This window comes from Temnothorax longispinosus, chromosome 2 (genome assembly GCF_030848805.1).
Source record: "Temnothorax longispinosus isolate EJ_2023e chromosome 2, Tlon_JGU_v1, whole genome shotgun sequence".
Taxonomy (NCBI): domain Eukaryota; kingdom Metazoa; phylum Arthropoda; class Insecta; order Hymenoptera; family Formicidae; genus Temnothorax; species Temnothorax longispinosus.
Window position 1 is genome coordinate 1,518,599 of NC_092359.1, and position 16,566 is coordinate 1,535,164.

Here is a 16,566-nt window from a genome sequence, read left to right on the forward strand (position 1 = left end):
TATAATTCTCGTTCTGGAATAGGAGACGACGAATTGGTTAAATTATTATAAACTCACACAAATTAACCAACTTTTTAGTGAGATCTTGATTCTCATATAGAAATATAAATCTAATCGCGCATTTATAATAATTTTATGCTGTGATCAGCACCGACCTTAATAGTTCGCTATTTATCTTTTCTGCAGCGTCTACGCAAGATAAAATAATCTCTTATGTAATGTTTGACAACAATGATTTCAGAGTGAGTTCACTTGAAACCAAGTCCACGCGACGGAGATACTTTGCACTTCGATACAGAGAGATATTATCTTTGAGACGATCTTTGATATGTTCGTCATTATAATTTTACTTTTGAATATTTCCTGAGTGAGATAAGCATCATATGTCTCACGATCAGACATATGAAAACAATTGTGCGTAATGTGACAATTATTCTTTTTATAAAATTTAATTGTTATGAAATGTTCACAAAATTAAATTATAATGTATTTGAATTCATTAAATCAAAATAAGATAAAATCATTAGGTTGATTAGTTGTTCTGCAGTTATTTCACATAAACATATATACATACAAACATATATAACACTATAGTAATTTAGTTTTTGTTAATAATGTAGGTATCATTTTCTTATTTTTCAATGCTTATACTGCTTATATTTTTAATATCTATATATTTCAAAATGTTATATCACGATATATATCATGATTAATAACATAAAAAGAAAAAAAAAATAGATAGATTCTATAAAGTCCGACATGAAAATCTGGAAAAGGGTTCTGTGAAATATTACTTTCATTAATTTAAACTTAACTCAGGTATCTAAAAATTAAGTTAACTCTTGAGATTTAATCGTTTGGAATTTAAAGTTACGTTAAATAACTATTAAAATTAAAATTTCATATTTTATAAAGAGACAAGATTTGGGTTTATCAACTCACTAATACATAAATGAAATAATAAATTCTGTGCAATAAAAAAACAGTCATATTCAAATATATACATTATAGTGATAAAAAGAAAATAACTTTTATACAAAGTTTACAAGAAAGAGAGGCAATAATTTTATAATTTGCAAGTTTCGAATGGCAATCACGTATTTTATATACAAGTATTTATTAAACATTATTATATGTTACAATAAAATAATCCTTGCCTAAGGTATCAGATGACTTTGATTATCACTTGCGAAGATTTCCAGAAAAAAAAAAAATAAATTCAACACTAGTTAACGCAGCTAGGCGTTACAACGTGTAACTTCTCGATAGCGTGAATTCATCGTAATTAATTACGATTGCATACGATTGCGATACGGTTGCATAGTCGCGAGAAAAAAATTAGAGGCTGCGGTCAAATTAGTGGCTGGCGTACGTAAGGATTACTTTCCCATTCGTTGGATAGACCACTCCTGCTGGCACAATGGGCAACGATTGTTCTGTTTGACCCAAAGTGACATGCAGCAGTAATGGAACGAGTGGTTGCACTCGCCCCAAACGACCACGCAGTCTTGCCGGCCGTAAACCTCCTTCTTACTTTCTGCCTGGCACCGTAAGCAGGCATCTGGAAATTAAAAAATAAGCGTCGATGAATATCATTATTTGTGTGAACGTCACAGGACGGGAAGTGTAAATCGTAGCCGGAAAATTTGGAGTAAATTTTTTCTTAATAAAAATATTAATGCAGATCGTCATTTTTTATAATTTTAAATCTTTATATTCGATATCTTGGTGATTAACGTGAGAGACAGTTGAAATATATTGAGATATCGAAATTCGAAATCTGGACTACTAATGCTACTACAATTCGGTTATTATAATCACAAGTAATATATGTTTAAAGAGTGATTGTTAAAGAAATAAATTAAAAATAATTAAAGCTCTTCTATATTTTTAATTATAAAAAAAATTCTTACTTTGTACATTAATTTTATCTAATTTTAGAAATAAATTTTTGCGCGCAAATACACATAGGTATACAAAATGTAGAAAAGTTAAGGATTAATTTTCTGTTCGACGTATTGTGATTAGCGAATTATGCTAAACAACAATCTAAATTGATCTTTGTACCTCAATTTATGCTTAAGAGAGAGTGGCATAAAATATTTCAAAAATGATGGTTACAGTGACGCACGCGACGTTCGAAGTTCGAACGTGGTTAAATATTAACGAGATATTAAGAGGTGATAAAAAGTCTTCGCTAAAATCAGTCGCACGTGTAAATGATATGTCGCGATCTCGCGTGCCGAGGCAACAATTGAAAAATGACAATTTAAGTATAAGATTTTAGATTCATAGAGTGAAACAGACGATTACAGAAAAATTGCATTACTTTAGAAAACTTTTCCGCGAGTCCTTTGTATATATAACGTTGCATACGTTTTATATAAAAATAAAAAATAATTCGCGCAAAAGGACAGACGCTGCTATTAACGCGATTAAAGGCTTAATTGTCAAACACAATAAACGCGCTTTGTTCGCCATTCAAATTCCGATGATAAGGTTATTTAACTGTGTTATCATTTGCGTCACATTCAAATTCTGCGTAGTTGATGCAATCGTAGAAAAGTTTTACTTTATGTCGCGCGAAAGGGCCAATAAACGAGCGATAAGAATATTATTGTAACCAATAAAATGATCGAATTATACTTGCAATTCGTGTAGTTCACTTAATTTCTATTTTTTATTTAGTTATAATATATTAATTTATCTATGTATTCATTGTTTATTTACTTCACCTATCCTAACTCTTTTCTCTGTTATTATTATTAATTAATTTGTTTTATGGCTGATAAAAACTTTTTGTAGTTCAAAACGTTCCAGTAATTTTCTTTGTTTATAGAAGAAAATAAATCATATTGTATTAAATACAATATATATACCATCACACAGAAAACCTTTGGGACTTCAGAAAAAAAAATTATTCTTATTACATATATACTCATTTTCGATATTTTCTTTGTGTGGATTCGTTTTTTTCCATTTCTTAAAAATTCCTTTAAAGCATAATAAAGGAATAAAACCGTACAAATACGAATAGTAATTTTTGTATTCAACGGATAATTACGTGCTGATCTTCATGATTTGCCGCTATGTATTACGTCTACGTGCGGTTTTCGCGTGGTGTCACGTTCATCCCTTATCAAAATCGTTTCCGTGAAACGTAAACGTGCTCGTTCAGCAGAAACGCAGCATAATCGCACGCAAGCCAGACATTCCATGATGAACGGAAGAATACTGAAGAACATACACGAGACACTTTTTTTCTCCTGTTTCCCATCGAAATCTTTAGAATTAAAGAGACGGCGCGTATCACGATGGCGCTGAGGAGATAAACATGCAAGGTGATCTGCGGTCTTCGCACGATCTACTGTCTTACTACGTGGCTAAACGTGACTCAATACCCATAAAACGTGGCTGCTTGAAAGCAAATTGTTCGTATAAACATGATAAAAGCACGTAGACTCGAACATTAATGTCTAATAATAGAAAAAGCAAATCACGAATTTATTTCTACTTCTATCTACTTTCCGACGATAAATATAATGTACGATAATGTATAAACAAACAGTCGATAAAGCGCAGAGTGTGTGAAACGTCGATAATTCGTACGACGCACGTAACAAATGCTGCGTTGTTTGCATTCCACATAATATGAATGGAAAAATACACATAAACGTTCGATAATTTTACGATTAACAAAATTAAATTCCAACATGTCAATTAATAAGCAATGTCAATCGTAGCAAATAAATATATCACATAAATAAATATATCTTTGCGCTTATAACAATTGCTGTAAAAAGTCATATAATTATTATAGTAAACGACTATTTGCCTAATATTACATTCGAATTATGTTAATTGACAGTTTACAGTTTACTCTCTCTCATAAATTCATTTAGTGAATATATAAATCCATAAGATATTGTTTAAAGAAAAGCTTTTAATTATCTTCGCATATGTTTGCATAAATAATTGTTAAATCATTAAATAGGAGCATTAAATTCATGCTGAGTCCAAGATGAACAAATTGTTCAGCTTTGGACTTGCATGTGTATAAAATATATCATTTTACCTTGACAGAGTGATTCATTTTAGTGATCTGTTGCCAACAGATGTCAACAGAGTCAGTGGATTCAGTGAGATACGCTAAAATTTAATTTCGTGCTTATAACAGACTAAGGCCACGAATTCATACATATAACGCAGCACATTTATAAGTTAGATTTAAGTAACGATATGTGTGTGTGTGTGTGTGTGTGTGTGTGTGTGTATGAATACACATATTTAAAATGTTTAATATAATAATTTTAATCAAATATTTGTTTCTTTGCACATCGTTTAAATACCTATTTAACACATCGACTGCCATAATGATCATCCGTGACCTTCTATAACTTTTAAATGGCGTTCGGGTGGTCACTGGTGACCGGCGCTATCAAAATTTTCTAAAACGTTTTTAAAAGATAAAATGCCATTATAATATAAAATTCTGAGTAACAGCTTAAATAACTAGATAACAATGTAATGGAAAAAATGCGTTATTCAATGCTCATGAGAGTTTTATAATCTCATATCATATCATACAATATTGTACAATATTTTACCATTATATACTCATGATAATGAAAATTCAACATAAAAACTTGCTAAGCAAATCATCTGCTACGACGAAAAGCTGGAAAAAAGTGTCACGAAGTTGACAAATATTAGGATTCAAGTTAAGAGATAAAACAGTTGGTCAAACAGAAGCAGTTGTGTTTGTATGTTTATCTAATTTTCTCCCTCGATTATCCCGATAATAAAAAGTACGCGATCATCCCAACCAAGGGATCTCGTCATACCTCGACACGAAGCGATATCGAGTGTTGTTCGATGTTGCATGTGTCAGTACGATTGTATAGCATATCTGGTAAAATTTCATAGGTTATATCTAACGTGTCTAACAACATAATTACCACGTATGATTGCTAACAATTTGATATGTCGCGAATGTATAGAAGAACGTCAATCGGCGTAGTTCCGGATAAGAGTACAAAACATAACACAATAAAGTTGCATATACATAAGGATGCATTGTGAATGCTGCGAGTGCTCGCCGGACTCAGTCTTTTTTTTCTCCTTCTTATAAATGTCACTTTTAAACAGCGCCTTTTTAAAAAATATAAAAAGTAAAAAAGAGTGTAGATAAAAATATTGTAAAAATGTTTTGCTAAAAATACATTTAAAAATATTTAAAAGTATATAATAATTTTCAACAAAAAATATTAACGTGAAAGATACTACAATATTATTGCTCAAATCTATCTCTTCGAAAAAAAAGTAATATCACAAAGTTGCTCCAATTCGTTCTTTACATCAGAGCGAATATTATCCTCTTCCAACCCTTTCTAAGTTTTCATGATAAATATCTGCATAAGAAATAAAAAATCTTTTTCAATGCACGAGTTTCTTAAGAAAAAAAAAAAACAGAAAGAAAACCACGACCTGCCCTTAACTTCACATAGATTTATCCTCTCGAGTTAGTGCGCTCGCCGATTTGTTGACACCGATACAACTCAATCAAGGTTGACTCGATTGACAAGAAAGAAATTTCCGTCGTTATCTCGGCGTCTGCTGACGCTTCGTCGATTAATTCACGACGATCATTCTAGAAAGGTTGCGAGACTGAAAGAGAGAGAGAAAGAGAGAGAGAGAGAGACAAAGAGTCGCGATGGGTGCAAACTTCTTGTTGACCCCCTCCGGGGGATCGGTGCAACATGCTGGACGCGCCCCCAGACCCAAGCAAACCATTGGGCCAATTAATCGTGGCGACGAAGGCGCCGGCGACGAGAACGATTGACGCGATAAGCACACACATATGTAATTGTTCGATCTCAGGGCCGCACGCACATTGAAGGTGTGAAGATTGTCGAGATTTTCAAATTAGATTTTCAGGATAAAAATCTTAAATATCAAATATATATATTGGAGGGTGAGAGGTTTTTCTCGCTTACAAAAAATTTCGGGAGCAGCCATTATTCATTAATATGCTGACTGCTGAAGGTGTTTGTTGATGGCCTCAGTGAATCCCGGCGCATCTCTAATCCGCTGATAAAGGCGAGCGAAAGTATTACGACTTATCTAATTTTTTTATAAAAAATAATCTAATATAAAATTTCATCTAATATAAATTTTCAAATGACACAAATAGCTAAGTAACAATGTAAAGTAAAAAAAATACGTTATTAATTTATGAGTTTGCCCAAAGAAGTAGCTCCTGAAGCTTGATATTGAGATCCTGAAAACATGGAGTGGGGCAATCCCTTTTTATATATCTCTGAATAGACTTTTACGAAGTACAAGTCGAAATCTGTAAGTATACGTTCCTGGAATATCGCACAATGATGCACTACTTAAACGATTACATTGTAGTTAATAGCTATACATCCTGTATTCTTCATCCTATTGCGTCGGATAATGGATCTCTTGGAATTTTCCAAGCTTATCAGCATTATTGAATCTTATAACATTGTTGCCAGCGTGTAAGTAACGCGTTGCGTCATGATGAATTTACTTCAATCATATTATGACTGACGTAACGACCGGCAATATATTTTGATTAAATCAGGTTGCATACGCAGAACGTTTCATTTCAACGATCACTTTGGCCCTTTAACTTTTGTGCGCGACACTTTCAAACTTATATAAATATATTAATATATGTATAATAAATCTCAAGAAAGCCATCGATGATATATTCACATATTAACACGCTCTCTTCTGCAGTTTTTATTTATAAATATTTTTACTTCAGTAATAATCTCGTTGTGCTATATACGACGGTGCTAGAGGAAAAGTCCAAATTACAGGTCGCGAAGGAAATGAAAATCATTTCGTGTGCACTAATATTCCATTAAAATATATTCACGGACGTTACGTTAGCATTAAACAATTGTAGTCAATTCATCATGATAAACAATTGAAAATGCTAAATTCAATGCGGTATTGTAGTTAAAAGTAAATTTTTTCCTACCAAACATATCGATATTTCTCTTGACTATCTTTTATAATTAAACAAAATGCTTTCTGCAAGAATAGATTAACATTTAATTTAAAACATTTTTTAATTCAAAACATTCAGACATTTAATTAATACAATTACGTTATCAAGTTACGTAAAATATCCTAGAATTATTATCCAAGAATGGTGCGACTAACGCCGGATGATATCGATTTGCACCGATATTGATTATTAAATATTATTATCGATATATTATCTATTAGATATCATCAACAAAATTATCAAACATCGATAAATGCAATTAATCTATTTTTTGTAATAAAAGATAAAATATCATAAATTATTAAAATAAGCAGCCTCTCAAACATACAATTCTAATTACTATATTAATGTTAGAGTGCCAACAATAACAAATAATCTAACTTAAAAAAAATATCTAATAAATCTTTAAAAGAAGTTCTAATAAAAGAAATTCTTGGAGATTCGGCAATTCCGGATCAATAAGATTCAGCGTAATTCATCTATATCTGCGCATTAACATATAAGGTTAATGTGCATTAATCACATAATAAAAGGCAGCTCGCGATATAACATCCTTGTACGATTCCGTTCATCAAGCGCTCGTTGTAAGCCTCGCATGGTTTCTTTAATCCGCACGATATATCATTATCGATGGGTTGACGGTCAAACGGTCGCAATATGTCGAATTAAACTGCGAATGCGTCGCGCGGAAATTTTAACGCGACCGTCCATATCACGGGATAGATACGCTATTCACGCTGTTTGTAATGTGTCAATTAATTATCAAACTCCTTTTCCTGTTGCGGGAAGAGCGGTAGTCGCGTTATCACTAGGAACATATCCTCAAGTTCATCAAGAAACGCGCTCACCCTGATGCGAATTTCATGTATAACAATCGTATTGGCGGACTCATCCTTGCGCTCTCGTTCAACGTGTAAAAAAAGCTGATAGCGTTTTCACGATGATGACGGATGTTCCGTCGTGGACGGACATTGCATGAATTCCGCGTAGCCGCAAATAGAATCGCGAGGTTGAAATAAATCGAGAGCCGCCTCCCCGGGATAAGTTATCGTACGATGTGGATGATGAGCCGTGCTCGTTGCTGTTCGCAAATACGTACGGGAATATGCATCACGGAATGGCCGATACTTATCGATGTAGCAATCGTATGCATTAATGACGTGTATTAATCAATCGAGTATTCGAGAAAAACGCCAAGCCGAGGCTCCTTGCTCAGTTTAATTGCCGCCGTGTGCTATTATTGGGCTCATCGAGCCGGATTGGCCTTTGAGGTGATAGGATCGCACTTGGTCTAATTATGGAACAATCGATTAACGAGAAGCGTAGAAAACTTTATTTTTAGACGTTGTTATACGGCTTTATCGAAGTGTTCGCCACAAGAAAACAAATGAACGCCGGAAGACGTTACGTGCTCAAGTCGCTATCGTCAAGAACGGTAAATTTAATTTTACCATTTTGAGAAGATATCACGTAGAATTTTAATAAAGCAAAAAGGCACCTGTAAATATAGCGTATTTAATAATTATTATTTAATAAAATTAGACAATATAATTTTATAATTAACCGTTGCTCTTGAACACTCCGGAAACTTGGATTCTTTGACCGAAGGACACTCCACATTTTGGTCGTGTTAACAACTTAGCCCGTTGGTTGTGTTAATAGTCAGCCCGTCTTGCGTCATATGTGTGGCTCTTCCTAGAGGCAAAACTTATCGTCTTTGTTTTCCCGATTCGTCGCAGTATCGACCAAGTGCGAACAGGCAAATTGCCCTAATTTTCGCGGAAAAGTCTTCTCCGTCATTCACGCCCAAGTGAAAACTACGAAATCAATTACGTAAATTATTGCGTAAGAACACTTCTGGAAGAGTACCGATGATTATCACTTCCAAATTAAGCGAAAAACGTTCTAACTTGAATTACAAAAATCTGCACAGACCGCGACATCGTGATGAGTAATTGCTATTGCACAATGATACAAGACAAATCGCTATGCAATCATTTCAAAAAATTTCGACAGATCTCATCATTAAACCCAGTTACCAACAATATTTATTTCCTCAATATTTCCTTAAGATCAGGAATTGCTGGTGAGATCACATTTCTCACTCCGTTTCTCGAGAAGAAGAGGGGAGGTTATCAAAATTTTCCTCTTTAAAGTCTTCTTTAAAAAGACCTTCTTGCACAAGTGCATTTTTTTCGCGGCATTTTCACGCCATAATAATGCAATCCTGGCGAAAGCTTTGGCAGGTACTTTTCCTCGGTCGTTAACAATGTCAACCGTCTCGTCAGTTAACCCCGATCAATCGTGATTCGGCCGTGATATATAACGACGAGGGGATCATCGAGGGAAAAAGAGCTCGTACGTACGGACGACCGTAGAACGGCGCGGTGCCCGATTGCACGAGCGGGCTCGCGAGCGACGCGTGCGAGCGCAATCAATGCACGTGCGAGCATTCGTAAGCTCGCGGCCAGATCCCCACGTCATGCCGAGGAGACGCGAACGAAACGGCACGGGTCAAGTTCACGACTACCGCCGCCTTGATAACGACGTGACATCGACATTGCTCGAACTTCGTAGATAAAGATGAGAGAAAAGACGGACACGAGCCTTCAAAAGACAGCGCGTCGCGCCTTCAAATAAGTAAACATTAGATAATGTGCGAACTGCAAAGCATGCAGACGCGCAATGCTATGCAAATGCAAATTTATATCAACGGTTATACCGTCCTGGAATTAGCTGTCTGTCCTGGTGCACTCTGCAGATCCAATATTAAAAGCAAGCTTCACGCGAAAGAATTCCAATTTCACAGCTTCATTTATTCGCAAAATTAAAATTATATTATCAAGATATTTATTATTAAAAAATTGAGAATTTTCTAAAATAGACAAAATTCCATCGATAATTCACTGGGCAAGATACTGGATTAGCTCAAGAACAGACAGCCGAAAGAAAATGCGCGACCCGTAAAAACCAGCCATATTTAGCGATGATAATATGTGTGGTTATCATAATATATTATTTTATATACGTATTAAAAAGTGCACATATAAAAGATTCTTTCACATGACAATTTGGGTGACATAATCGTGAACTCCAAGACTTCATCTCACAATAAGAAAAGGAATCTTGCATAAGGGAATGATTCTTCTTCAACTGCGTCTCGCTTTATGCGTGACATCTTGAGTAATTAATTAAAGCTCACATGGCAATCGTTATCGTTAGACAGGTTTGCTGCGCAAAGGAACAAACGGAATAAAAAAAATAATTTGAATTGATATTCAAGTAACTCAAGATAGAGCAGAGCACGCATATTCATAATAAAGTGTTTTGCATTTTTCAATAACTCTAGTCAACATATATGTAGACGAGATACTAAAACACCTTGCGACTTATATACAATGACAAACACGCAAATATCCACATGTGATGTACGTTTGTAAAGAGCATTTTTTTCATTTTATATTATTTATCTTGTTCCAATATAGATATAAATAAGACTAGAAAATTAAAATATTCAGAAATAAAACGCTTTATTCTACGTTTTGAATTATTCTTACACGAGAAATCACACGTTTTAGTTATTATGTGAATTCTGTTACATTTAATTACATTTTATATTGCTCAGTAGATATATATTTAATTTTATATCGACTGATCAAAATAATTCGTGTTACAACGGCTAAGAGTTTTCCCATACTAATTGTAAGCCACAATTCATAGTATCACAAAAAAAAGAAAATTACCGCTCTATTTATTTGTACATTTATTGCGATTCTGCAGCATATAATTCTTTGTGCGCGATTTTTCATTTTATCATGACAATATTTCCTCGCAATCTTGACTCTCAATATTCTCGTCTCCCAGCTGTAGATTCATATTAAACGACTCGACACTAGTCCCACACTCAATGTTTAAATATGTATAATGAGAATATGGATCCTCTTGAGTTTCACGCATGCAAATTTCATTTGTAAATATAAATTAAACAGTGGGAATATATTATTGAACGGTAGAATACCTTTCGTAAGTCACCGTAAACAGCGTAGTACTATTTACGTCAATCAATTTATTTAGGCTTTATGAGCGATACGCAGATAATCGCATTAACAAAAGGAAATGCTGACATTCTGCCAATGTCAACTAAAAATGCTCTACGCACTTTCCGGTAGTGCACGCTTATTCCTGACCTTCGTCCTCGCGGGAACAACATAGGAAACTTACCGGCAGAACTCGTCGTTTGAAGTTGTTAGAAAAGATTACTAACGCATTTTCGCATCAACTTCAAATAGATAAAGAGGAGAATATTCCATTGTGTTTAAAGAAGCAGAGAATCATATGCGATAGGAAATTTGCCTCTTGTAAAGAGATTTATTAGTAAAAGTCATCAAAAACATTTTTTTTTTTTGAAAAATTGAATATTATTGTAATAAATATCTATTACTATAATATATGTAATGTATCGATGCGTAAAATATAGAAATTTTAATTTAAAAAATACATCTATATTGATTCAACCAATAGCATCATAAATATTTTAAAAAACCACGATGGAAAACGTATACTAAAAAAATGGTTAATAGATAACATAAAGTTTACCGAAATGGTATTTAACAAAATATAATATACACTATCAAAGATAATTTTCTTTTAATCCTAAAATTTTTTAGCGTGCATTTAAAGCTGATGATAATAATTCTGGATTTTTATATCTGCATGTTAGCAGAAACGAAAAATCACGTTGCATTTGTTTGCAGGTCGAAGAGTTTATGCGTAAGGGCTTGCACGAAAACAAATAACTCTCGATGCATCCAAGTGCACGCGAACTTGCCAAAGTATTATAAATTTGGGATCAACATTGCGCAGATCCCGCTTACGTAAACACGTTTAAAAGTGGGAAATGGAAAACGAATGAATATGAATACCTTATCGGGATGCGTTGTGGTTACTTTAGAAGTGTGCTTTGCATAGTGTGCTTTGCATAGTACGCAGTAGTAACAGCAGCGAGATAGACTGCGCTTGTTCGTTCCTCGCTGATATGCACGAGAATACGAATAAAGTTTTCGCGATATCTCGAAATTTCCAATTCTACACGTGGCAACATCAAATCAGGCACAGGTTTAACTCTACTTAGACTTCATTATTTCGAGAAAATGGTAAGATTTTTTTAAATTAAATATTTTGACAAATATTCGATATTCATCACTCAAATCAATAGTCAAATTCATAACAACTTATCAATGCCTAAATTTTCAACCGTGATTTTTTAGAATAAATAATTTTTTTGGAAATAGCGATAATTTTTTTTTGTAAATAGCGATAAATCTTCCAAAAATCCAAAAATAACGATTACGCAAAATTCATTATCTTGCATCATTACCGTTTTCATTCATATGCAATCATTTTTGTTAATATATTTTCATATAAGTAATTTTTCTTGCGAAAACATTAGCAGGTGTACTATCGTTTCTTGTGAGAATCAGAGAAATATCTATTTTATTATATATATATTCTTCAATCCTACAACTGTTTTATAATAAAAATTCGAAACTAAGCGTTGTCAATGACACTTTTTTAGCGCAAGTTTTTTATTATCTTGCAGTAAACCGAGTCGCTTATACAGACAATGTCTTAATGTGTTTCTGTTCTGTGTGTGTCATTATTACGAGTTGGAATTATCGAACCTGAACATCATTCTTTGCTAAAAATGCTTTGAACTAGAACTTTTTGTGTTGAATAAATTCTGTCGTAATATATGGTCTATTAATAATACTCATACATAACTAATAACTCAATTAATAATATCATATATAGATATAACAAAATTTTTTATAAATTTTTAATATATTTTTTCTGTTTCTCTAATACTTATCATAGTTCTTATTATCTATATTTCTATGCAATTAATTTTACAATTATTTTGATGCACCGAGCTATTAAAAAGCTATTAAAGATCGATCTAAATTTGCTCGATGTATTTTCGAATCGTTTTACACAAATTTCACATTAATATCAATATTAATATGTGATGGATCGTAGAAAATATGAAATAAATGTATATGATAAGATTATATAATCGTTTCACCTAAACGCATGTTCGACAAACTCATATAGCATTCAAAACATGATGTATTGCAATGCGGTATGATACGAATCGTTCCAAAAATGGGGTGGGTGTCATTTGAAGACCTTTGACTGGCGCTCTTACACTTGAGAGCTCTCATCTTTGTTAATATAAAACATCACTAGAAAGAATGCACATCATTGTCTGCAGTGACGCATCGGCATATTTGATTCAAACAGCAATAAGATGATATTTTAAATAATGGAACAAATGCAATACATATAAATATATGAAATGCTATGTGAATAGCACAACAAGAAAATTATATTTTTGATAAACGAGAATCAATTATTCTGTACGAAAATTTCAATTACTTTATTTAATTTTAATATTCGAATTATTAAGCATAAAGACTCAGTCCAAACGTATTAGCCATATTTCTATTACTTGTGTTATTCCACATAGCGGTTACACACACACACACACACACAAGTTCATTTATTATTATTTAATATTCGATGTTATATCTCGGCAAAGGCAGATGACAATCCAGATTGCAAATTCCTTAATATGTCTTTTTCTATAAGTAATTATAATCAATAGAAATAATTTCATCAACAGAAATAACTATTTGTTTATTTAATAATATACAAATTGCGGAACTGCGAGTATCTAGCAGCTAATTTGTATATAGACAGCACATATAAGTGAATCGGCCAATCACTTTCTTTTCTCAAGTACAACCGATCCGAGTTCACATGGACCATAAACCTGTCTTAAATGCTGCACAGAAGTGGATAATGATTATTACATTCTCGACAGACAGGAGATAACGTGCAATATTGACGATAAAAGTAGATTAATCGATTATTTCCATGCTGATAAATCGCGATCGTCATCCGCGATTGTAAAGCGGAAGGAAAATCGTTGAAATTGCGATCAATGAAATACGAAAGATTACGCTGCATCCAGAAATGTCGAAATAAGAGCTTCATAAGTATATCTGTGCATTTTTTAATCATTTTAAGTTTCCTTAAAATCGAGGCAACGACTTAGTAATATATAATATTATATTAATTGACATAAATAATTAAAGACTAAACTAAAAAAAGTCAAGTTATTATAAAATTTTCTCGAAAATTTTAGAACCTAAGTCTTAATATTAAAGTGATCGATCACTATACTTATTTTTTGCTTGACTAAGAAGTTAAAGATTATGCGCACTTATGGCATTTTGCAATTAATCACTTTATAGTTCAGAAGCCCAACTAAATAGCAAAATTATATTCTTTATTTCACTAGAAAGTGTAGAATTTGTATTTTATAAAAATTATACTTTATTAACATCATCAGGTAACAAAAACATTGAGAAACATCAAGAACTTTTTTTATTTAAAAACTTATTACTTTTTAATTAAAAAATGTAATAAAGAAACGTGTTATAAATAATATGCACATTCTTCAATTTTGTATAGCATAATAAATTGCAATTATTGCAATTATAATTTATACAGGAGCAATTATATATTGATATATTCTCCTTTACCAATAATTACCAATTCGCGGTTGCAAAAGTTCTTATCGCTAGTCATCAGGTAAATTTTGGCACACCAAAATTTCGTAAAAAAAAGAGGATATCCGAAGTATCGATTAGCGCGATAATTGATCGTGCAAAGTCCAATGTTCGATGAAGACAAGCTTAAGATAAGTGATTGATGTGTGGTATTAAAAAAAAGCATTAATCCTCTAAGTCTAATAAATAAGAATAAATATGAATATATGAAAGATATATATATATATATATATATATATATATATATATATACACACGCACACATATATATGTATATATATAAAACATATATGAAGAAAATATGTACATACATAAAATAAAAGAGATACGATATTTGTGTATTATATTCAATAGGTATATTACGCTCGTAGATATTCATTATATACATTCATTATATAAATGTTTACTGCAACAAAAGGAAAACTGTTTATCAGCCAACATGTTTATCAGCAAGGCTCGGAAATTATCTTTTTTATTACCTGTTCTCTCATTTAGGTATTTGCTAATGGCTAAGCGCCGAGGATAATAGAGCTCTGATCGGATTGCCGAGAATCAAGTGACATAGCAAGCTGAAGGCCTGTGCGGCCGCAGTAGCTCAATGTCTATTTACTATTCTGAGCATTCGCTAACAGGTATTTAGGTAGGAAAGCTGCTTATTATAAGAAATAACAACTTTCGAGCTTTTCTTATTAGTATCTTTTGACAAACCAAATTATCATTAATGAATCTAAACAGAAGAGTGTAAATATTAGCACGCATGATAGATATACAGAGTGATAAGAGACACAGGAAGTTCATATGTATCCAACAAGCAGTGAACAGAAGAAATGCCGAACGAACATTAAAGGAACATTATTAAAGGAATCTGTATCCCGCCAAATGCTGCGTACGCGAGCGTGTAAAGGGATCTGCGGCCAGAGAGGCAGAAGGAAGAGGTACGGTACGAGACTTCCACGACAGGGATGTGAAGCGTACGTGCCAACAAGCGTGTACGGAGACAGGACTGGCTACTGGCATATATGGTAGAACGAGGTCGGACGTCTCGAACCTTCCATGAACGACCGAGACTGCGTCGTTTGAACCTACCTCGACAAATGTAATCGCGATGCGATACATGTCGCTCAGTTCATGTCTCATTGATTCACCATACGTTATAACGATCCAATCCTTTAATTCAAGAACTTGCGTATAATTAACTTATTACACATGTAAACTATTTATATCCTCTTAGATCTATTTTAGGCTGACGCACATTACGATTAATTACGTGCCTTACAAAAAAAATCCAACTTTTTCTGCAATTATTATTATTTGATAGAAAATGAGATACCTCATTTTTTAGTTGCCAATACCCAAGCATTATTTTCTTGTCCTCTGTGAAGTCTTCATATATTCAAAAATTGTTTCAGACTATGAGTACATTCCGATGCGCATATAATGCATCATTTATCCCTGTTTAATATTCGGTGAACAACAAGGATAAATGATGCATTATGCGTGAAACGGAATGCACCTTGCTTACTATAGTAATTGTTCTTCTAGTATTGGAGATTAGATACACAAATAAGGAGACCAAATAAAGATACCAGGATTCGGATTTATATGGAGGAATATATTTATTTCGAATTTATTTTAAAGTCAAACGTTTCAAACGCTGTGAAATGCATATTGTGCACAGGGATAGCGTCGTGAATGGCGCGGCTTTCAAAGAGATCAGTATCTAGTAATGTAAGTAATGTATAATACATTAGGTAGAAATGGGATAAATGTGAGAGATCAGCGCAACTTGTCGCGTGAAAATGTATAACGACACGCATACCGATGTAGCGATACGTTGCAGAAAGATCTTATTGATAGTTGGAAAACAAGTATATTATTATATCATGT

At 33.1% G+C, this 16,566-nt stretch overlaps 2 protein-coding genes across 2 annotated transcripts in view; one reads left to right on the forward strand and one right to left on the reverse strand.

Moving 5' to 3' along the window:
- Positions 1-1,098: 1,098 nt before the first annotated feature.
- Positions 1,099-16,566, reverse strand: part of LOC139808472 (RING-box protein 2-like) — a 46,151-nt gene continuing 30,683 nt past the window's right edge. The window contains exon 2 of the mRNA XM_071770504.1: positions 1,099-1,561. Coding sequence (XP_071626605.1) covers positions 1,380-1,561 — 182 coding nt within the window. The 3' untranslated portion in view covers positions 1,099-1,379. The remainder of the gene's footprint in view (positions 1,562-16,566) is intronic.
- LOC139808466 (facilitated trehalose transporter Tret1) overlaps positions 12,043-16,566 on the forward strand; it is a 33,091-nt gene continuing 28,567 nt past the window's right edge. The window contains exon 1 of the mRNA XM_071770494.1: positions 12,043-12,198. Coding sequence (XP_071626595.1) covers positions 12,196-12,198 — 3 coding nt within the window. The 5' untranslated portion in view covers positions 12,043-12,195. The remainder of the gene's footprint in view (positions 12,199-16,566) is intronic.